Raw genomic sequence first — 24115 nt, 5'->3', positions numbered from 1 at the left:
TATTTATTTATTGTTATTATTCATTAATAACCACCAGCATGTTCTTGAAATTTACTCTGTAATTGACATGGTAACAATTTTTTCCTTGCTCTGAATAAAAATTGTGCAGTTTGAAATTCCACAATGTCATAAAATTTGATCATTCTTGATTTAAACAAAAAAAATTATCAGACATTGTTAACTCAAATGTAACAAACAGACTAATCACAGATACTCATTCATTTATTTATTTGCATCATATTAACAGTGTATTACTAACACAACACTTTGGACTGCTTTGGATCTGTTTGTTACCACATTAAAATATTTGGTGACTCTTTCAGGACCGTCAGTAAAAAAATGGATCTATTTGTTAAAAAATGTCAGTGACTCTTCATGATGTGTCCAAACAACATCTACATAATACAAAATTATGAGGACATAAGTAAAATGATTTAAAAGAAAGAAAAAGTGAAATGTTTTAGATTTTTATGTCAAATGACTGAAATCAGGATCAAGTCTGGCTGCACAAAAACCTGATTTTCATAATGTATGAAAGTATGTCAGCAGTTTGTAGATTCACTGCTTCCACATCCTACCACATCCTGAATTTCACTCTCGACATTTGACTGGAAAAACACGCAAACACCACATTTGGCTCCTGGAATAATCACAACTTCCATCTTTGAAGGGGAACAAGTTTACAAGGAATTATTTAGAAGGATTTCACAAAGAAACACATTGAATCCATGAATGTGAAAACATGTTTCAGAGGGTCAGGGTTATGGAGAGACTCAACTATCTGTTCAACACTGCTTCTCTACCAGGAGGAGATTCTGGAGACTCAACTCAGCACAGAAACACTGAGGAACCAAACGGCCAGACCCCAAATCCAGGATAGAGAGGTTGAGTGAATGTGGTGTTGAAGGTGTGGAGGTGGATCAGAGAGTCAGAGGAGACTCTGTAGAAGGACAGAGTTCCAGCATCAACGTCCAAATAAACTGAAACTCTGTGAGAGACTGTAGAGGAACTGATGGATGTTCGACTGTTATTGTGTCTGACAGAGTAGCCACCATTATCAGAGCAGATCAGACTCCAGGACTGATCATTACATCCAAACCGAAAGTCTCCTTTCCTTCTGATTCCTCTGTAACTCACTGATATATGAACCCATGCTCTCCACTCGACCTCCCAGAAACAGCGACCGGTCAGACCAGTTCTACACAGCAACTGAGGACACCGTTCAAACCTGTCTGGATGATCAGGATATGACTGAACCTCATCCATATCCGTCACCTTCCTGTTGTTGTCAGACAGTTTGAGTCTTCTGTATACTGTGTTTGTGTCGACTGTGAGTTGACAGGAATCTGACGGAGAGAACAAACACAACACAGCTGCAATTATTGATAAATCATGTGATCACTATTAAAGCTTTGATGATGACCTCAGAGATGTGACACTTTGAAGATGCTTGAATGTGCTGCTTTGTTTCCATCAATCCATTAAAACACACTTACACTTCCTCAGACCTGGTGTCAACCATCGGACTCCAGCAGGCGTCACCCTGAAAGGAGGAGGACAGTCAGAGCAGCAGCGACTCTTTCAGCAGCACACATGGACGTTACATGGCTCTCACACTGTTCCACTGATAAAGGACCAGTCCAACATGGAGACACAGACACCTGAATGCAGCATCTCTAAAGTCCTGTCCTGTGCTCAGTTTACACTCATTATTCAGCTTTACTCATTTATGCTTCCTCTTTTCATGGAGCTAGGCTAACAGTTTACCCTGCTTCCTGTCTTTGAGCTAAGTTAGACTAACCATTTACCTGCTTCCGGTCTTTGAGCTAAGCTAGGCTAAAAGTTACCCTGCTTCTTGTCTTGCGATAAGCTAGGCTAACAGCTTTCGTCTACCTCCAGTTGTTGTAGTAAGCTAAGCTCACAGTTTCCCTGCGCTTCTGTCTATGTGTTAAGCTAGACCCCAGCTTGCTGTCTCTGTGCTAAGCTAGGCTAACAGTTTCTCCCGCTTCAAGTCTTTGTGCTCTTCTCGGTCAACAGTTTCCTCTGTTTCCTGTCTTTCTGCTAAGCTAGTGTTACTAACCCAGTTTTGTCGGCCTTCGAACTGTAGTTGGACAGCCTCGGGTAAACGCTAGCTCTCTTAGCTCAGCCTGGCTCACTGTTGGTAACAAACTGTATTCAGAGTGTGGACCAACTCTGCGGTTGAGAACGAGGAACTCTGTTCAAGCTCTGCAGCACACTGTACACACACTCAGGTTCTCCAGAACACATTTGGATCTACTTCTCTGTTTGGACCAGAACATGCACTGTGACTGCAGCTGCACTGTACGCGTCGCCCTTCTTCAGCTTCACTCTTCTTCTTCCTTCCTACCGCTGCAGTACTTCCTCTGACGTCTCACACACCCTGAAACCTACCGATGGAAAGGGGCAGGCTTGGTCTGCAACACTAGGTGGACAGTTTCATGAGAGTGTCTGTCTGTCTGTCTGTACCTGGGAGCGTCTGTCTATCTGTCTGTCTGTCTGTACCTGAGAGTGTCTGTCTGTCTGTACCTGAGAGTGTCTGTCTGTCTGTACCTGAGAGTGTCTGTCTGTCTGTACCTGAGAGTTTCCAGTCTACAGTGTGGATCCTCCACTTTAGCTCTCAGCATCTTCTCTCCTGAGTCTCCTGGATGGTTGTAGCTCAGGTCCAGCTCTCTCAGATTACTCGAGGGGTTCAAGCTCAGAGCTGAGGCCAGAGAAGCACAGCCTTCCTCTGTGACCAGACAGCCTGACAGCCTGCACACACAAAACAACACAAACCTGATGGACAACACTTGGCTGGATGTTTCTCACTCTCTTTTCTTCTTTGTCTTTCAGCTACATTTTGCTGCAGATTTGATGCATCTGAAGCAAATCAAATATCAATCTTATATTTTCTTTCACTTTCAAAGTGTGAGTCCTGACCTGAGAGCTTCCAGTTTACAGTGTGGACTCTCCAGTCCAGCAGAAAGACTCTCCACTCCTGAATCCTGCAGGTTGTTGTTAGTCAGGTCCAGCTCTGTAAGCCTGGAGGACTGGGAGCTGAGGACTGAAGACAGAGCTCCACAGCTTCTCTCTGACAGATTACAGTTAGTAAGTCTGAAGAGACAAAGAGAAGAAAAGAAGTAATACATGAAGTACAGTATTTTCTGTCCTGTTGAAAAGACAGCAGTGAATTTAACAACAAGTACATCCCACTATGTCCAGAATACAGCAGCGGTGAGGACAGTCCTCTGCAACATTGTTTAAAGGTGAAAATAATCCAAAGTGTAGCACATTACAGTAATCAGATTACTTTGAAGCTGAGATGTAAAGCATTTGATCTGATTAAAAAACAAACTGACAGTTTAGATTACTAAATGAAGAATACAGGGCAAACAGCAAGAATGAATCCAATAAAGGTCAGTACATCTTTCATTATTGTCATTATAATGTTGGATTTTTTCACTACTTTCTATGTCCACCTTTATTTTTGATGACACATTTAATCCTCCTTAGCATGAAGAAACCACATGTCTGTAGAGATGTTCCGCCATCTTCAGAGACTACGTCTTCATCTGCTCTTTGTTGGAGGGTTTGTGTTGCTCTACCTTTGTCTTTAAAACACCCCAAAGTTGGTCTGTTGGATTCAAATCAGGACACACACTTGGACAAGTCACAGTTTGGACGTGTTCCTTTTTTAGAATCTGAAAAATAGTCAACTTGATGCTGATGGCAGTGATTAAATCACTGTCAGACTCGGTTCCATCTCTGATGTTGTTACAGAACAAACGTCTTCTGATCTCCAGTCCTTGTTCTTCAGGTTTCTTCACTTCTACTTGTGCTGTTGAGACTTTGGTTTTCACTCACACATGAATCCCACTGGAACCAAACTAAGGATCTTCCAAACTTGTTTAAACTCTTTATCTCCACTCTTGATGAAGTCTGGACTCCTCATAGCGTCAGTGAGCTGGACTCTTCATTCTCTCTCAGTTTCAGGAGACACTCTGCTGGCCAGTGATTGGCTCTCAGTCCCTACAGTCTGAAAGGAACCAACAATCTTTAACAGCCTCACATCTGAAAAGGGTCCTAGGGTCCCTCTGACGGTGTTGCTCCTCTTCAGGGAGAGCAGAGAGACAATGAACCTCACCACAGGTGGGATGGATGTTCTATCCTTCACCAACACTTCAGTTTGTGGGACTCAGCTATCAGCACCAGGAAGACTGGACTGACTTTACCCACAAACCAGAGGACATGAGGTTATCAACTGTTTATCAACAGCCATGATGACTGTCCTCACCTGCAGGGCTGCTGCTTCACTCCATTGTTTCTGACAGACCTGGAGTTCTACAAGCTGCTCTTCCAGGAAGTGTTTTCAAAAATGTTCAGCCAGTATCTAAGTATGCTGTCATGTTCTTCAACCCAAAATCTCAGTTCCTCATGAACCATCTGAGGTAGGGACACGTCCTGCCGCCCAGTGAAGACAGAGTGATGGTATCAGGGTCCACAATATCTGAGGAGGTGAACCCAAGAGGATCTGAACTGAGGATCCCTTTGATCTCAGTGAAGACAGAAGGCAACACTGCTTCAGTGGCTGTTTGGGCTCCAATGATGAAAAGGAATTGGACCTGAACCTCAAATAAGAATGCAAACTTCCCAAAAAGACAGAAAACATTTTAGATCATATCACTAACATTGTAGATGCCTATAAATCCACTCCTAGATTGTTAGACTATCTGTGTCTTTCCCTGATCCCAGAATGTAAACCACTGACATGACGACATGGACCATCCTTGGAAACAGTTCAGTGTGACTAAAGAAGCCACCTCAGCCCTAAAGGGCTGCTTTAATGTCAACCACTGGGAGGTATTTGAGGAGGAGACCTGGAGGGAAACGCAGCAGCTGCTCTCTCAGATATAAACTGCTGTGCTGAGAATGTGACAAGAACAAAATCTGTTCAAGTGCTTCCAAACCAGATACTGAACAGCCTGGGCTTCAGCAGTTCAATGTGCACATGGATGCTGGACTTCCTGAGAAACTGACCTCAGAACATCAGATGGAGCACCAGATATCATCTACTCTCATCCTGAACACTGGAACATCTCAGGGGTTTGTGTCCTCAGACTGATGCTGGACTTTCTCTTTGCACATTACTGCTCCTCCATCCACCCCAACAACACCATCCTCCAAATGTCTGATGATACCTCCATAGTAGGACTGATGATGGACAAGAATGAGACAGCCTGCAGGGAGGAGGTTCATCACCTGACAGAATGGTGATCTGATAACAGTCTGGATGTAAACACAACAAAAACCAAAGCAGTTATATTGAATTTCTGGAGATTAACGTACAGCAAGTCCTCTGTTCTCTGTATCCACAGGGAGGAGGTAGAGATAATATGGTGCTTTCTTTCATCTTTCATGTCTTCGGCAACATCTCTGGTGATCACACTGGTCCACTAAGATCTCCCATCAGGTGCTGGAGGCCCAGCAGAGACTGTGATCCAGACTCACGTCTATTCTATTCAATTCTATTCTATTCTATTCTATTCTATTCTATTCTGTCTGTCAAACAGTGAAAACTAAAACAGAACCTAGAACCAAGACTTCACAGGTTCTTACAGGTTCTGGTTCTGTGATTCAGGTTCCAGGTTGTTAAGTTCCTGTAGTTGAAGAGGCCTCAATAAGAGAAACTAGTGCTAAAGGTCAGTAACAGAACTGATCTGAGTCAGACAAATACAGAAAACCTCCCACCTCAGCTGTTCTGGTCATCATCAGTAAAAACACATTTTAAACGGTCATCAGTTGAACAGGTTGATGAGTCCTAACCTGAGAGCTTCCAGTTTACAGTGTGGACTCTCCAGTCCAGCAGAAAGACTCTCCACTCCTGAATCATTCAGGTTGTTGTTAGTCAGGTCCAGCTCTGTCACACTGGAGGACTGGGAGCTGAGGACTGAGGACAGAGCTCCACAGCTTCTCTCTGACAGATTACAGCCACTCAGTCTGAGGAGACAAATAAATAGCACATTAAGTAATACAGAGAAGTGATACATTAAGTATAGCATTTTTTGTCCTGTTGAAAAGACAGCAGTGAATTTAACAATAAATACATCCCACTATGTCAATTAACAATCATAATGTGGAGTCTGTGTTTGAATCTCCCAACAGTGTCAGATGCTCAAAATGGAGCCTTAAAGGCACCAATAACAGTCAAGGAAGTGAATACGGCTAACTTAAAAACCAGTAAAAGCCCTGGGCCAGACGGATACACGGCCAAATGGTATAAGGTGCTTAAAGAACCATTGACTCCCCTGTTACTGAGAACATTTAATTGAGTGCTACAGGAAGGTGAGACTGCCCCCTGTTGGCGTGAAGCTGTAATAACAGTTCTTCCTGAGCAGGGAGGAGATGTGTTGGGCTGTTTGAATTACAGACCAGTTAGTCTTTTAAGTCAGGACTATAAAATTTTTTGCCTCAATAATAGCTAGAAGACTAGAGAGGATCCTACCCAAAATTATACATCTAGACCAAACAGGTTTCATGAAACAGCACCAAACTCAAGATAATATCAGGCGTACCTTACATGTGATTCAGAAGATAGGCCAGGAACAAACTGAAGCAGCCATTGTGAGTCTGGATGCAGAAACAGCTTTTGACTCTGTATACTGGTCATTCTTATATAAAACACTGCACAAATTTCAGTTCCATTCAAACTTCATACAGACAAAAAAAGGTCTAGAAAACAAACCGACAGCAACAAAAAGAATAAATTGTTCTCTGTCAGGGTCCTTTGAGTTGGAACGTGGATGTCGACAGGGGTTTCCTATCAGCCCAGTCCCGTTTGCACTCTTTATAGAGCCTTTAAGTCAACTGATTAGACAGAATGATGAGACACAGGGAATCTTACTGGCAGGAGAACACAAGGCAGCGATGTTTGCAGATGTTCTGGTGTACAGGACTCACCCGGCCAACTCCCTCCCAACTTCATTACAAACACTGACGGACTTTGGATTCGTATCGGGGTATAAATTGAATACTGGCAAATCCCAGCTCTTAACTTTTAATTATACACCCAGTCCCGGTTCGAATCCCGGGGTGGGCCTGGGATCTTTCTGCATGGAGTTTGCATGTTCTCCCTGTGCATGCGTGGGTTTTCTCCGGGTACTCCGGCTTCCTCCCACAGTCCAAAAATATGCTGAGGTTAATTGATTATTCTAAAATTGCCCGTAGGTGTGAATGCGAAAGTGACTGTTTGTCTGTATATGTAGTCCTGCGACTGACTGGCGACCTGTCCAGGGTGTCCCCTGCCTTTGCTCGAGTCAGCTGGGATAGACTCCAGCACCCCCCGTGACCCTAGTGAGGATAAAGCGGTGTATAGAGAATGGATGGATATACACCCAGTCAGCACTTCAGAGACCAATGCGCTCACTCTCCTTCCCTGCTGCTGAAACCCTCATCCACACATTCATCACATCCTGAATTGACAACTGCAACAGCATTCTCTATGGTTCATCTTCAAAAGTCCTCAATGAACTTCAGTATATCCAGAACTCTGCTGCCCGCGTCCTCACCCACTCCTGTGAACACATCACCCCTGTCCTATGACCAGTTCAAAATCTTCCTTTTGACCAACAAAGTCCTTCATAGTCAAGCGCTCCCATATCTCAGAGACCTAAAACTAAAACAGAACCTGGAACCAAGACTTCACAGGTTCTTACAGGTTGTGGTTCTGTGATGAATACAGAAAACCTCCCACCTCAGCTGTTCTGGTCATCATCAGTAAAAACACATTTTAAATGGTCATCAGTTGAACAGGCTGATGAGTCCTGACCTGAGAGCTTCTAGTTTACAGTGTGGACTCTCCAGACCAGCAGAAAGACTCTCCACTCCTGAATCCTGCAGGTTGTTGTTAGTCAGGTCCAGCTCTGTCACACTGGAGGACTGGGAGCTGAGGACTGAGGACAGAGCTCCACAGCTTCTCTCTGACAGATTACAGCCACTCAGTCTGAAGAGACAAACATAAGAAAAGTAATACATTAAGTATAGTATTTTCTGTCCTGTTGAAAAGACAGCAGTGAATTACAAAACAAATACATTCCACTGTGTCCAGCATACAGGAGCAGTGAAGCCAGCCCTCTGCAATGTTATTTAGATGTGAAAATCATCCAAAGTGTAGCACGCTACAGTAATCAGATTACTTTGAAGCTGGGCAGTAAATGATTTGATCTGTTCAAAAACAGCTGCAACATCAGGACAGATCCACCCTGCACAGAGTTGACACAAGAGGAGAGGCTGGACCAGATGGAGTCTCTGGACGGATACTTAAGGACGATGAAGAACAGTTACCAGAAGTATTTACCACCAGCTTCAACTTCTCATGCCAACAGTCTGTATTCCACATCTGCCTTAAATGGGCCACAATCATCCTCAAAAAAGTCATAGAGAACTGCCTGAACAACTATCCCCAGTTGCGGTAACCCCCATCATCACCAGATGTTTAAAGAGAGAGTGATCCTCCATATTAAATCTGCCATCCCTGCCGACCTCAATCAGTTTGAATTTTGAGCAAACAGGACAACAGAGGGTCCAATCAGATCAGCTCTCCACACAGACCTGACACATCTGGACCAAAACAACATACATGGAAGGATGCTGTTTGTGGATTTGAATTCAGCATTTACCACAATACTCCACACAAACTGGTCCAGAAACTGAACAGCCTGGGCTTCAGCAGTTCAATGTGCACATGGATGCTGGACTTCCTGAGAAACTGACCTCAGAGCATCAGGTGGAGCACCAGATATCATCTAATCTCATCTTGAATACTGGAACATCTCAGGGGTTTGTGTCCTCAGACTGATGCAGAACTTTCTCTTTGCACATTACTGCTCCTCCATCCACCCCAACAACACCATCCTCTAAATGTCTGATGATACCTCCATAGTAGGACTGATGATGGACAAGAATGAGACAGCCTGCAGGGAGGAGGTTCATCATCTGACAGAATGGTGATCTGATAACAGTCTGGATGTAAACACAACAAAAACCAAAGTAGTTATATTGAATTTCTGGAGATTAAAGAACAGCAAATCCTCTGTTCTCTGTATCCACAGGGAGGAGGTAGAGATAATATGGTGCTTTCTTTCATCTTTCATGTCTTCAATCCACATCTCTGCTGATCACACTGGTCCATTAAGATCTCCCATCAGGTGCTGGAGGCCCAGCAGAGACTGTGATCCAGACTCACCTCCCTCAACACTTATAGACCAACTTCTTTTGGTCGACCACAGAAAACCTCCTGGTCTCCTGCTGCATGCTGTGGAGCAGCAGATCTTCTATTCTATTCTGTTCTATTCTATTCTATTCTGTCTGTCAAACAGTGAAAACTAAAACAGAACCTGGAACTGTGATTCAGGTTCCAGGTTGTTAAGTACCTGTTATTAAAGAGGCCTCAATAAGAGAAACTAGTGCTAAAGGTCAGTAACAGAACTGATCTGAGTCAGACAAATACAGAAAACCTCCCACCTCAGCTGTTCTGGTCATCATGAATAAAAATACATTTTAAACGGTCATCAGTTGAACAGGTTGATGAGTCCTGACCCGAGAGCTTCCAGTTTACAGTGTGGACTCTCCAGGCCAGCAGAAAGTCTCTCCACTCCTGAATCCTTCAGGTTGTTGTTAGTCAGGTCCAGCTCTGTCACACTGGAGGACTGGGAGCTGAGGACTGAGGACAGAGCTCCACAGCTTCTCTCTGACAGATTACAGCCACTCAGTCTGAAGAGACAACAAGCAGATTATGTTGATGAAATGGAAGGAAAATGAAAAAGCATCCTCAGTCTCCAACTACTTACAGAACTTTGCTGGAGGCTTTGACCACTGGCAGCAGCCTCAGAAGAACCTCCTCTGAAGCAGAGTATTTCTTCAGGTCAAACACGTCCAGATGTTCTCCTGATGACATTAAGATGAAGCCCAGAGCTGACCACTGAGCAGGAGACAGTTTATCTGTGGACAGATGTCCTGATCTCAGGGACTGTTGGATCTCCCCCACTAGAGAAACATCCTTCAGTTCATTCAGACAGTGGAACAGATTGATGCTTCTCTCTGCAGACACACGCTCACTGATCTTCTTCTTAACGTACTCCACTGTTTCCTCATTGGTCTGTGAGCTGCTGTCTGATTTTCTCAACAAATCCTGTAGTTTTTTCTGATTGGTCGGCAGTGACAGACCCAGGAAGAAGCGGAGAAACAAGTCCAGGTGTCCATTTGGACTCTGCAAGGCCTCATCCACAGCTCTCTGGTAGAAAGCTGTTGTTGGATAAGCTTTCTTTCTCAACAGTTTAGACTGCCAGGATGTTGTTTTTTTTTTTTCCAGCAGGTTGATTCCAGAGTTGATGAAGGTCAGATGGACATGAAGAGCAGCCAGAAACTCCTGAACACTCAGATGGATGAAGCTGAACATCTTCTCTTTCTCTTTCCGTCCACGGTCTACTTTGAAGATTTCTGTGAACACTCCTGAGTACACTGAGGCTTCACTCACATCGATGCCGCTTTCTCTCAGATCTTTCTCATAGAAGATCAGGTTGCCTTTTTGCAGTTGTTCATAAGCCAGTTTAGCTAATGACTTAATGTACTGAAGGCACTTCTCTGGACCGTACTTTTCCTTTGTGTGATCAATCTGAGTTATAAGAAACTCTGAGTACATCTCAGTCAGGGTTCTGGGCAGCTCTCCTCCCTCTCTGGTTTCCAACAGCTCCTCCAGAACTATAGCAGTGATCCAGCAGAACACTGGGATGTGGCACATGATGTGGAGGCTTCGTGATGTCTTCATGTGGGAGATGATGCTGCTGGTCTGCTCCTCATCTCTATATCTCTTCCTGAAGTACTCCTCCTTCTGTGGGTCGGTGAACCCTCTGACCTCCGTCACCATGTCCACACAGTCAGGAGGGATCTGATTGGCTGCTGCAGGCCGTGTGGTTATCCAGAGGTGAGCTGAGCGCAACAGTTTTCCACTGATGAGTTCCCTCAGCAGGACTTCTATTTTAGTTGACTTTGTTACGTCCACAGAGCGAATGTAGTCGACATCAAAGTCCAGATGAAGGCGATTCTCGTCCAGTCCATCAAACACAAACAGCAGTTTGAATCTGCTCTTGTGGTAGCTGCTGTTTCCTGATGACTGCAGAGCTGTAAAGATGTAATTCAGAGCCTCCACTGTAACGTCTTTAGTTTCTGGGATACAGAAATGAATGAGCTCTGCCAAACCAAACTCTTGTCCCTGCAGTGAATTCAGAGCACGGAAAGTGAACGGGAAAATAAGATGCACGTCTTGATTGGTTCTTGCTTCAGCCCAGTCCAACACAAACTTGTGCATGAGGAATGTTTTTCCAATTCCTGCAATTCCATTGGTCAGCACTGTTCTGATTGGTATGTCTTCTCCAGAAGGATGCTTGAAAATGTCTCTGGGTTGGATCGGTGTCTCTGTGTCTGCTGGCTTCCACACCTTGTCAATCTGTAAGACCTCATGCTGTGTGTTGACGTGCACGTCCCGGCCAGCTGTGATGTACAGCTCTGTGTAGATATCAACCAGACGCTGCTTATCTGCTGCCCATCCTTCTTTTGCACATCGAAATTTGTCCTGGAAGTTTGACTGAAGCTTCTCTTGGTAATATCTGATGGGGCGTGGTTCTGGTACAGGAACAGTCTCATCTGTGTCAAACATGAAGGGAAGAGTGTGAGGTGTGTGTCTACAGAAACCTCTGTTCTTGTTAGAAAACATAAACACAAGCAACTAAAAAGAGGTTGGACTTTTAATTCGTCACTTACAACATCTGATGATAATAAAAAGTTGGGCAACTGTTTGTGTGACATTTGTCTAACTTTATTTCTGGTGGTTTCATCCTAACCTCTACACATAATGCAGCAACTTACCCTGATCATTTGGAGGAAAGTGACTGAAAAAAACTGACTGATAGGACAACCCAGCTAAAGGGCTACCCAGATGAGTTAAACATCAGAGAAATCAGGACAGGAATCTGGATGGAGGCAGTCAGAAGGTAGGCGTATTTCCTTGACTCCAAATTTAGGCTGTTCTTAGAGTTCTTATTAGAGCAAGACCCTTTATGCTACAATACAATGTGCTGCCTCGTGCAACTCTATTGTAAACACTTCTCTGTGTTTTACAGAACAACTTGATTAAACTCAGTTTCCATTTTGGGTTAGGGTTAACCCGAACTGCTGCCATCTTTCTTTACTTACCAATGAATCCATCAGTTTTACCTTCAGTCTGAGGAAGGGGAGGCTGAGTCTGAGAGGAGGAAGGTTCTCTGTTCTCTGAAGTCTCCCCAACATCACTGACATGCACTGACAGACAGACAGAGATTACATTCTCCATTTACTGCTTTGAATTTATATCTTTTTATTTCAGTTACAACAGACTTAGAAGGGACTTTATGTTTACATTTGTTGATGAGTTTATGGTGTTGACTAACTCTGGTTTTCTGACACCAAATTGCTCCTTCAAAGTAAAACCCAGTGTTACTCTAACATTAGTCTGGCATATCCAGACCATTTTGAAGAACAGAGTGTTCTGGCTTCACCTCATTATCTTTCTGGTATAGAGGGAAGAAGGTCTGTCTTTTTAAAGTAGCCACAGTCATCACAGTCACAGTGGTGTAGCTAAGCCCAGGATGCAGCAAACAGTGTCCCCTTAAAATAGTCAGCCAACATGGCTGCCTTGTTGCTTCATTCAAATCCTCTGAAGACTTGACATTTTCAGTGTGGTAAATCACTGATGTTTTAAAAGTATAATGTAATGTTACATAGTACAAAATACTAACATGCCAGATGGTATGCACAGAAAAAGATGGAGTACGTCCCACTACATATTATGTCAAATATGGTACGTCAGAACTGCCCAGATGTCCGACCACATTCAAACTGATTTGGTAAAATGCAAACTAACATGTTTTTCTGGTTGTTTTGACCCACATTCTATGAACAGTCATAGCATTTAACAGTGTGTCATGGAAATAGAAGTAAGTTTGAGCTGCTCAGCACCTTTTACTTCTCAGGCAAGAGGAGTTATGATTTTGATTCATAAATCCATACCATTTCATGTGACAAGAGTCATTAAAGACAAGACTGGGAGGTATATCATTCTACAGGGCATGCTTATTATGGAAAAAATAAATCTGATTAATATATATGCTCCAAATATTGATGACCCAAAGTTTTTTCATAATCTTTTTCTCACAATTTCATCTCTGTCTGGTAGCTATAGCAGGGGACTTTAATTGCACATTGAATCCGGAGTTGGACCGAGACTCAGGCATTGATACATCTCATTCTAAAAGTAGACAAACTATTCAGCATTTTATGGAGGAGCTTAATTTGACAGATATCTGGAGAGATATGAATCCCAAGGGCTTAAAATACTCTTGCTTCTCAGGTACGCAAAAATCATTTTCGCGCATTGGTTATTTTTTGGTCTCTGCCAATCTGAGACATAAAATAAAGGATTGCCATTATGACAGCATTTTAATATCGGACCATGCACCAAATTCACTAATATATGAAGATCTGAGGCTAAGGAGAGACCCCCCTAGGTGGAGATTTAAACAAAAATGGCTCCTAGACTCAGAATTTATATCTTTCATAGATAACCAAATCGATATCTTTTTTGAAACCAATGCAGATGAAACATCATCCTCTTCAAGATGGGAAGCCTTTAAGGCCTACATAAGAGGTCAGATAATTAGTTTTACGAGCTATAAGACAAAACAAACATATCAGAAAACTAAAAAGTTGGAAGCAGAGATTGAATTGTTTGAGAGGGAATACTATCAAACATTATGCCCAAATATTCATCAAAAACTTCTGTTAAAAAGAACACAGTATAACGAGCTTTCTGCCTCTAAAGCTGCTTCACATCTTTTGCATCTTAAGCAGGCATTTTATGACCAGGGGGAGAAGCCCGGTAAACTTTTAGCCTGGCGCCTTCGACAATTACAAAATGAGAAAAGTATTACCTCAGTTGAAATTAGTGATGGAAAAATTATTGTTGACCCTCTAGAAATCAATGAAACTTTTAAGATCTTTTTTAAAAACTATACAGCTCAGAAATAACACATGTGGGACAAGAACAAAATCTCTTCTTGGATACCCTCCAAATACCCAATATCTCAGAATTAATGAATTCAGATCTCGGTGCAGCTATAACTAAAGAAGAAATATCTATAGCAATAGATCATTTGAAAACGGGCAAAACACCAGGCCCAGATGGGTTGCCGGCAGAAATTTATAAAAAATTTAAAGCTAAATTGCTGTCCCCACTTTTCGATATGTTTTCGGAGTCATTTGAAAAAGGAACCCTCCCTGTTTCATTAAGAGGAGCCCTGATAACTTTACTACCTAAACCTGGTAAACCCCGCAACAAATGTGAAAATTTAAGACCAATAAGTCTTCTTAATGTAGATTTAAAGATACTTTGCAAAATTTTGGCTCATAGGATGGAGAAAATATTACCCTATATAATCACCTGTGACCAGAATGGATTTATTGTAGGTAGGCAGGGATTTCATAATGTGAGACGAGTGTTGGATATTGTTTATAATCAGGAAGAAAAATCAGATACTGCTTTGCTATCATTGGATGCCGAAAAGGCCTTTGATAGAGTTGAGTGGCCCTACCTATTTGAAATATTAAAAAGATTTGGTTGTGGGGATAATTTCGGTCGGTGGGTTAAACTTTTATACAATGAACCTTATGCTGAAATAATAACAAATGGAATCATATCTAAACCATTTAAAATAAAACGGGGATGTAGGCAGGGGTGCCCTTTGTCCCCCTTATTATTTATTCTAGCAATAGAACTATTTGCCATTGCAGTGCGGTCCCATAAATGTATAACTGGTCTGTCAGTCGGTCAACAGAAACACAGAATTGCATTATTTGCTGATGATGTTATTCTCTTCCTGAAAAAATTGAAAAATTCTATTCCAGCCCTGTTAGATCTAATAAACACATTTGGAAAGATATCAGGGTATAAAGTAAACAAAGACAAATCTTCACTAATGTTACTTAATTCAGAAGAAAGAAATAGTGCCGAAGCCTCGTTCCAATTCAGAAAGGTAGATTGTTTTACATATTTGGGAATTAAGATCGTGCCGTGTATAAGAGATATTGTCGGGGTTAACTACAACCCAGTGGTAGACTCAATTACTTCCTCTATAGATAGATGGAACTCCCTGCCCTTATTGCTTATAGCAAGAATTAATGTTCTTAAATTAAATGTAATGCCCAAACTTCTGTACTTGTTTCAGAACATTCCATTGCCACCTCCTGTTAATTTATTCTCACTTCTAAAGAAAATGTTTGTACGTTTTTTGTGGAATAATAGACAACCAAGGCTACGCTTATCACTCCTATATCTACCGTATGATAGAGGAGGCCTTAAGTGCCCCAACCCACTCTGGTATTATTGGGCAGTGTGCTCAGTTGAGGACTATGATGTATTATTTTACAGATAAATCCTCCCCACCTTGGATGACTATGGAAAACTGTTCAACCCCTCTCCCTTTCCCTCAGTACATATACTCAGCAAAAATCAAAATGTTGAAAAAAGAGACCAAAAACCCTATCGTTAGAAATATGATTATAATTTGGCATCAGATGAAGAAATACTTGGGGGAATCCTCCTCTCTGTCACACTTCAGCCCGATATGGGGTAACCACTTTTTCCCTCCAGGCAAATCAGACTCTGGTTTTAGAAAATGGGCTGAAAAAGGTCTAAAGACAATAGGGGACCTCATGGGATCAGAGGCTGGAACTTTGATGTCATTTGAGGAGTTGATTGCCAGGTATGACATTCCAAGCAAACATCAATTTAAATTTCTACAGGTGAGAAACTTTATTAGATCCTCTCAAAACCAGTGTGTGTCAATCCCCTCACTGTCCACTTTGGAAATTGAAATGAAAAAAGATTGCCTTGGAAAGGGAATTATCTCCAGACTGTATAATATGCTGGCAGGGGGATCCTCGGAATCTTCTTTACGTAAACTTAACGCCTGGAGACAAGATTTGCAGGAGGACTTGTCATCTGAGGATTGGGAGGAAGCGTGTGCTAAAGCACAAACACAAACTACCAATACTCGCCTCAAAGTCCTGCAATATAGCTGGTTAATGAGGACATACGTGACTCCAGAAAAGCTTAGTAAGTACAATAATGACATCCTAGACTTGTGTATCAGGTGTGGAGAGGAGAGGGGGACGTTTTCTCACTGTGTTTGGGAATGCAGTAAAGTCCAACAGTTCTGGTGGGAGATTAAAGAAGCTTCAAAGATAATCTTAGGGATACAATTAGTCCTTGACCCTAAATTGTTTATTCTCGGTTTATATCCTGACAGATATTGTATTTCTAGAAAAATAATTACTGCCCTGGATTTATGTCTCCTGCTCACAAAAAGAGTTATAGCAATCTCATGGAGAAGTACAAGTAAACCAAAATTCATTAACTGGATTAAAGAAATATCTACAACTTTACCTATGGAGAAGATTACTTACATTATAAAAGGGAAACGGTCACTATTTCAAAACGTTTGGGGACCTTTTATTGAATACATGGAAAATGTGGATTTGGGTGGTATGGGGAGTGAGATGGAGGAGGAGGCATAGTTATTGGTAGTCCTCTGCAGTGTCCTTTGCGATGTCCTAAAATAATATTCCTTTTTATTTCCTCCTTTCTCTTTTTCTTGTTTTGATACTCCACACTCTTATTATGGGTGAATTACGTATTTGTGTTTAACCACACAGTATAAAACAGAGAAGCCTTTGGTTTTTGTTTTTGTTTGTTTGTTTTTTGTTTGTTTTTTTGGGTTATTACTGTTGTTCTCTCTCTTTTTTCCATGTTTGTATGTGGAAATACCTTAAAAACCCAATGAAAAGATAATGATGGAAAAAAAGTTTGAGCTGCTGAAAGCTCACAGTCAGCTGACACCACATTACTACAGACTGGGATAGTCAGAGTTTAAGGAACATATTATGAAGTAGTATGTTCTAATTATATGCACACTGCAGGACACAGTGAACACTTTGTGAGGTCAACTGTAGTATGTATTTAAATTTAAAGGTTTATGATTTGGAAAGCAGCTGCTTCAACATGTCTCTGCCCTTACTGAGAGCTGATTGGTAAGCTTCTCTCTGGTTGTACACTGCAGGACCACTCCCAGCAAAACAGTATGAAAGAGGAATCTTCAGAAACTGCCTGATCGATTCAAAATTTGATGAGGACAGGTGGGACATGCTTTGCTTCCACAGAAGGTCAGCTCAAACAGAACTCATTTCGGTGTCATATCAAGGTTTAACCAGCAGGGGACAGCATTAAGTCCATAGGGTTGATCAGTAGATTTTACAGAGGACCTGACCTTATATGTGGACACAGGAAGAACTGACAGAACCTGAACTCTTTAAACTGTAGCAGCATCATCATACATCATTCTGACTGAAATGATATCATATTGTTCTTGTCTTCTGACTGACCTTCTGGTCCTGAGCTGCTGGCAGCCAGCCTCTGCAGCAGATCATTCCTGGAGATCTTCTCTAAAACCACCCTGGTCACCTGCACAGCTCTCTGATCTCCATAAGTCTCCACCATCACATCCACAGTTTTACACCTGTTTGTTGTCTGTAGCTGGCTCTTTGTGATGGCTGGGAGGCCTTGAACATTGTTGGGCTGGCGTAGGAAAAACTGGAATGTAGACAGCTCATCATCATCCAGATCAGCCAGGATCTTATAGAGCACCTCTGATGTCATCGTGGCTCCCTGATGAAGTCAAAGAACATGTCAGCAGTTAATGGACAGTTGTGTTGATGGTGTGATGGAGGTTGTTGCGTAGCAGCAGGACTGCAGTTAATCCTACAGAATCACTGACAGCAACATTGAGGGGAACCAGCAGGGGGCGCTCACTGGTGTCTGTTAAATATGACTCATGGAAGTCACTCTGCAGTCACTGGGCCACAAGACAAAGATGATCCCACATTATTACACTTTGACCAGCAGAGGCCCCAAATAAACATGAACTCTGATCCTTCACAGAACAAGTCCAGGGTCAGAATCAGACTGGAGTCCAGGATCAGAGCCTGAGAAGAAATAAAGTTTTCACTGATGGACATCCTATCAGTCAGTCCTCGTCCTGTCAACAGTCTGAAGGAAACAGTCTTTCTGTTAAAGCGTGGCTAGAGGCAGTTACAAGGTTTAAACTCTACAGAAAGGTAAAAATGCTGAGCTGGTCGGCTTATGATCCTCACTTCACCCCAACACTGTTTGATCATAGATTCAAGCAGTGGGTCCAATGCCACCATATCACTGCATTTAGTAGAATTATGTTAAATGGGGAAACTGAGAGCTTCTCGGGTATGAGCCAAGCACACAAACTCAACAGTCAGGACTTCTATAGATAACTACAAGTACAGCATTTGTAATGAGCTCAGAGATCCACAATCTAAACCTTGCTCACAGCTGACTCAGACTTTCATAGACGCCTACAAGGAGGAGAACACTAAAAGGATTATGGGTAAATTAGGAAATGCCATTGTATCAATGAAAGAAGATTGGACTGATTCTGTCTGAACATGCTGGAAGAAGGATATGAGGGTGGAAGTTCCTGAGGAGGCTTGGTTGCAGGCCTGGAAGTCTCAGTGCTCAACTACTCCTAATCTCGTTGTACCCGGTACAATGACAATAAAGGCTATTCTATTCTATTCTATTGTAACTCTCTGACCTGGAGGGACTTCTGTTGGAAGTCACTGATCGACTTTTTTAGAACACCAAAGCAGAAATCCAAAATGACTAAGACTCAGCATGTTCGAGTGGTCTGCTGTCCAGGAATCTAACAATCATCACCTCTAAAACATCTTCTCTGCTGCATCCAAAAAATCCATAACCAAATGCTGGTTGCAGAGAGACCCCTAACTATGGACCTTTCAATAAGAACTGTCAACCACATACCTCCATAGAGATCAGGACTTCCAGCCTTTGTCAACAAAGAGACAAAGGGGAAGGAGTTTGGAGGACATGGGACTGTTACTTGTTGGATGCTGGCATTGAAGAAGAAACTGTGAGCCGTATTGTAACTTCATTAGGCTCAGACGATACTCATCTCAGACCTCCCTGTATTATGTCTTGGAACTATTTTTGTTCTACATGTAACCCACTTCTGAGTATGTACACGTCGCTACCTAGGTTAGTAGGAGCTTGGAGAAAGAGAAATGACCACTGGACACAGGTATAAGTTGTTATTGTGAAGTTTTAGTTTTGGAAAACTATTTAAACAGTGCACAACATCAGTACAGTACAATATCTACGGGCCCATTAAACTCAGAAAAACATAAAATGTGCATTTGAAGTCTTCCTGTGGAACTGCTTCATTGTAGATCCAATCAGAGTTCAGGTCAATAAGAGAAGGGAATAGTCAAAGTCAAGCAAAAGTATCCAAGTGGCTCTCGTTGGTGTCGGTTAGTGGGACTGACACAATCCTATCACAGAATCCACTGAATGGTGTGGTGGAGGCTCAAAGTTGGACTGGGAGGCTTGCCATCAACTGGATCGCTGGTCAACCTCGTTAGACACAACTGATTTGTAACTTCTGAACAATCTGAGAATCCGTCTATTGAGAGCTTTGAATGATGGTTCTCTGTGCAGGTTTTACTTGTGACTGTTAAACAGCTGAAAGCATCAAACTTTCTGAGAGCCAGAAGAATGAATCTAAACAACACATTAATTTCATAGAAGAAAATACTGGACACTGAAAGATGAATAATAATGTCAGTATTATTGGAAATGTGTACAGCTTCAGGATCATGTGCAATATTCATTTACTTCCTCAGTATCTTCACCAGTTTGACTTCAGACTTTCTATTCTCATCTTATTTCAGCTCAATTATTGGATTCTCAGTAATATTTCATCCTTATTTCTTATTGATTTTTGTTGAGTCATTTTGTTTTATGAACAATCCCTGGCACAAGAATGTCCTTCAGGTTAATGCTTTTCTATCTGGTAAAGAATCAGAGCCTCATATCAGGCTTTAATTTTTACACTGAGCCTGTTCAGAGTCCAGACCAAACACTGACTGCTACTAAACGGCTCATTATTGCAATTAATGTCTCTGATGGACTCCACATACATTTCATTCTTCAACTTTTCAACAAAACACAAACTTCTGTGAGGAGTCTTCTGATAACATTTCTGCTGACAGTAATAAAAGCTGTAATCTTGGATTTCTTTCTGCTGTATTTCACTATTTATCAGTGTTTTCAGTCTGAAGCATGAAAACAGCTCTGAGGTCTGGACTACCAAGCAGGATCTGAGCTCATGGAGGGAACTTCCGTGTTACTGTCTTCCTGTGGAACTGCTTCATTGCAGATCCAGGCTGAATCCCAAACCGCCCCCTACACACTATCCCTACACACTACCCTCCGTTTGCGCGTTCCCGCAGAGGGTCCTCCATATTAAGGGCCGTCCCAAACCGCGTAGTGCGGAGGGAGAGTGGACTGTTCAGCCCTTAAATAGCGAGTCTGCATCGATGCTCACTCTGGACAACTTTTTCAGGAAGTGCAACGTCGAAATGGAGGAGGAAACAACATATCGATGTAAGTTCCGCATGCGTCCTTTATTTCTCCCACTCCTTTTTCACACTGACAGAACATCAAAAAAAAGATAAATCAAAAGAAACAAATCTTCTTCTCTGCTGACGTTTGATTTAATTGTGCACCCCCTGACACCTTAAAATTTGAACACAACTGACATAATTCATTCATTCATTCATTTGTTGGATTTGAAATGCCAGATAATAGGATTGGAAAACACGTGAGTGAAAAAAAGTGGGATGCTTTCGTCTTCTGGAAGCAGCAGCGATCCTTGTTAGTTGTAACCTGTGCCACAGTGCTGCAGCCATGCACAGTAGGCGTCTTTGTGTTACCATGGCGATGACGTCTTCCGTTTTCCGGTGAGGCGACAGGGCGTCCATTCCTGACGATCGTATTTATACCCTCTCCCTTCAATAATAGGTGCCCTCCACAGCTGTGAGTGTGACTTCTTTTGGAGTGGACACTCGGTAGTGTAGGGGAGTGTGTAGGGGCGGTTTGGGATTCAGCCCAGTGTCCTTTTATCCAGTGTCTAAGGCACACCTGTGCACTAATCATGGTGTCTAATCAGCATCTTCATATGGCACACCTGTGAGGTGGGATGGATTATCTCAGCAAAGGAGAAGTGCTCACTATCACAGATTTAGACAGATTTGTGAACAATATTTGAGAGAAATGGTGATATTGTGTATGTGGAAAAAAGTTTTAGATCTTTGAGTTCATCTCATAAAAAATGGCAGCAAAAACAAAAGTGTTGCATTTTTATTTTTGTTGAGTGTTGATCCTGATATTGCTGTAAAGAACAATTTTGGAGATGTGCACTCGTGTTGAAATAAATCCACGTTGTGAAGCAACCCTTACCTGCACTGAATTGGAAATATTTCAGAAAATACACTGAATTACAAGACTTTACAGCTATTGTAGACTTAATATGTAAGGTTATAATTACATGATTTTAATAATAATAGGTTGTGATCTAAAGTGGGCCGCTCCGAGGCATGAAACTCCAGGACTGAAAATGAGTCCCACTCCGGCCCTGGTTTGAACAGCAACATCTCAAGTATAAAATATAAAAGCCTGACATGTTCAGTTATTTCTCATTATGTCATTCACTCAGAATCTACAATGTTGGAAATGTTAGATCAAATAATCTCTGGTTCTGTGTGAGTTGAGAACCATTTTAAATCTCCAGAACTCTCTTTAACTTGCATTAGGCGAATACCAATAAATTTGACTGCAGACTCGGTCAGTCAATGCTGTAAACTGATTTCCCACAACTCTTTTCTTTAGCTGCTGGATCAGAACGGAACTTCTGCAACAAACACACGTCGACATTGAACGGAGGACATGATGAACAGCTGTCTGTCCTGACTGTCCAGTTGCAGTTAAAGTGCAGTGAAGGTGGAGCTTTCATTTGTGGACAGAATCTACCAAGTTTAACAGAGAAAGCTGCTGTTCTTACCTTATAAGGAGCTTCACACGGAGACAACCATCTGTATCTCAACATTTATTAAAGAGGAACTAAAGCTTTAGCAAAGACCATCAGTTTCCTGTTTAAGCTTTGACAGGAAACAGTCAATCTCAAGCAAACCTCTGAGTGTTGAGCTTGTTCATTTTTTGAGACAGAAGACAAAATATTTCTCTCCAATTAAGCTGTTCATTTTCTCTTATCAGTGTCTCAAAAAAAGTCTTGTATAAGGACATTTTCTGTGTGAAAGATCACCCAGAAAAGGATGAAGTCTGATATGAACACATTTTATTCTACAATGTGATTGGCTAAAGATGGGGATAAACCGTGGTTTAGACTTCGATCTCCATCAGTTGGTGCACAGATGTGTCCATATATCTTGGCACACGATTCATCCAATCTCCAAGAACCACATCCTGTAAAAGAACCTCCAAGAACCTCTTCCTGTCTATCTAGTCCTTTATTAGCTGTGATGTAATGCAGCTACTGGTGGTGTCTCATAGGGAGGATTTTTATGGGTTCACAGTTTCGATGCAATTAGTTGTTACCTTCTAAGGAAAGAGGAATAACTGTGAAGCCAAATCTCTTTTATCTTTAGGTGTGTGTGTGTGAAACGTTGTCCCTGGTTGTGTCCCTCATGTATTCAGTCCTTCAGAGCCTGGGGTTAATGCTGGAATCCATCGCTCTCCCTTAAAGGTCAAACACAACTCATTAATTGCACGATAAACAGTATTAATATCAATGTTGTAATACCCATGTGTGATTTCAATTTCAGCGTTCAGCTAGCAGTGCCTTTAAAATAATAAATCCTATCAATCCCTCCTTTCAGAAACTTCATCTCATCACAGAAATCCTCCACATCCAAATAATGTTCAGGTGTGTTGAAGAGGCAGCTGATAAGATGGTGATGAGTCAGTTAATCAGAGTACGCAAGCAGGTGATCCAACAACATCCACAACCTGTTAGTGTTCCAGCAGAGGTGGCAATAAAAACCATAATGAAAGAAAGATCACTTTGTGCTTCCTAGATACACCAGTCATCCAGTCTCCAGAGGGTCAGAGAGCTCTGCCATCTGCTGTGAGAGAGTTCAAGTCCTTCTAATGCTCTGGTCACTGAGCCACCAGGAGCTGTGTTATTGGGAACAGAGTAGAGCACACAGCACCAAACAGCACAGATACCACCAGTCTCTGTCAGCAGCAGATCCATCCTGTTGTGTAGAGCCATCAGGGATGTGGCTGATATCTGCTCAGATTAAAGCAGTCTCTGCATATCGCAATGAATGTATTTAATGTAGTCCACATTTTTGTTAACATTCACCCAATTGACATTTTTATTATTCTACAGTCAGAAAATGATGAGAAATGTCATCAAATGTGAATTGCAGTTTGTCAAAGCCGCATCCAAACACCTCAATAATAACTGCTCAGAAAATAAATCAGTCCAATGGAAGGATCTTTACGACCACTAGGTAGTGGAATAAATGAGCGTTTACACCTTAATAGTTTGAACATTCCAGCAACAGTCAGTCCATTGTTAAATCAAATGTCAAAAACAGATTAATCACAGATACTCATTTATTTTTACATCATATCAACAACGTATTACAAACATAATACTGTGGACTGGTTATGATCTGATTGTTTCCACATTAAAATATTTGGTGAAAATGAGATCTATTTGTTTAAAAATGTCATGATGTGTCCAAACAACATCTAAATAATCACAAATTATGAGGAAATAAACAAGTAAAAATGATTTAAAGCAAAGAAAAAGTGGTGAAATGTTTTAGATTTTACGCCAAATGACTCATGATCATCAAAATAGTAAATATATCTGTAGAAACATCTTTCTCTCACAATTCTGTCAAATGTGTTTGTGAATAATAATATTAATGGCTTCTTGTGTCTTTGGGAAATGAAAATCACCTCAAATATGTATTTAGTCCTCAAATAAAAGTCCTCAGAGTTCTGGATTCATGCTGCTGGTTTTGTGTCTTTTAACTTCGAGCTTTTAATCGT

General features: G+C 41.8%; 1 protein-coding gene across 27 annotated transcripts in view; it reads right to left on the bottom strand.

Annotated features, from left to right (window-relative positions):
• Positions 1-213: 213 nt before the first annotated feature.
• LOC110950027 (NACHT, LRR and PYD domains-containing protein 12-like) overlaps positions 214-24115 on the bottom strand; it is a 67890-nt gene continuing 43988 nt past the window's right edge. For 8 of the 27 annotated variants that reach the window (XM_051949963.1, XM_051949966.1, XM_051949971.1 and 5 more), the window contains 7 exons: positions 9595-9768; positions 7826-7999; positions 5824-5997; positions 2941-3114; positions 2596-2772; positions 1497-1543; positions 214-1346 (listed from right to left, as the gene is read on the bottom strand). In XM_051949963.1, coding sequence (XP_051805923.1) covers positions 829-1346; positions 1497-1543; positions 2596-2772; positions 2941-3114; positions 5824-5997; positions 7826-7999; positions 9595-9768 — 1438 coding nt within the window. In that variant the 3' untranslated portion in view covers positions 214-828. Of the gene's footprint in view, positions 1347-1496; positions 1544-2595; positions 2773-2940; positions 3115-5823; positions 5998-7825; positions 8000-9594; positions 9769-9845; positions 11698-12246; positions 12352-17526; positions 17810-24115 lie in introns of all 27 variants that reach the window. The other 19 variants (XM_051949965.1, XM_051949972.1, XM_051949978.1 and 16 more) reach the window with 13 other exon arrangements.

Source organism: Acanthochromis polyacanthus, chromosome 6 (genome assembly GCF_021347895.1).
Source record: "Acanthochromis polyacanthus isolate Apoly-LR-REF ecotype Palm Island chromosome 6, KAUST_Apoly_ChrSc, whole genome shotgun sequence".
Lineage (NCBI taxonomy): Eukaryota > Metazoa > Chordata > Actinopteri > Pomacentridae > Acanthochromis > Acanthochromis polyacanthus.
The sequence above is the reverse complement of the archived record's forward strand: the minus strand, read 5'-3'. Positions and strand labels throughout refer to the sequence as shown.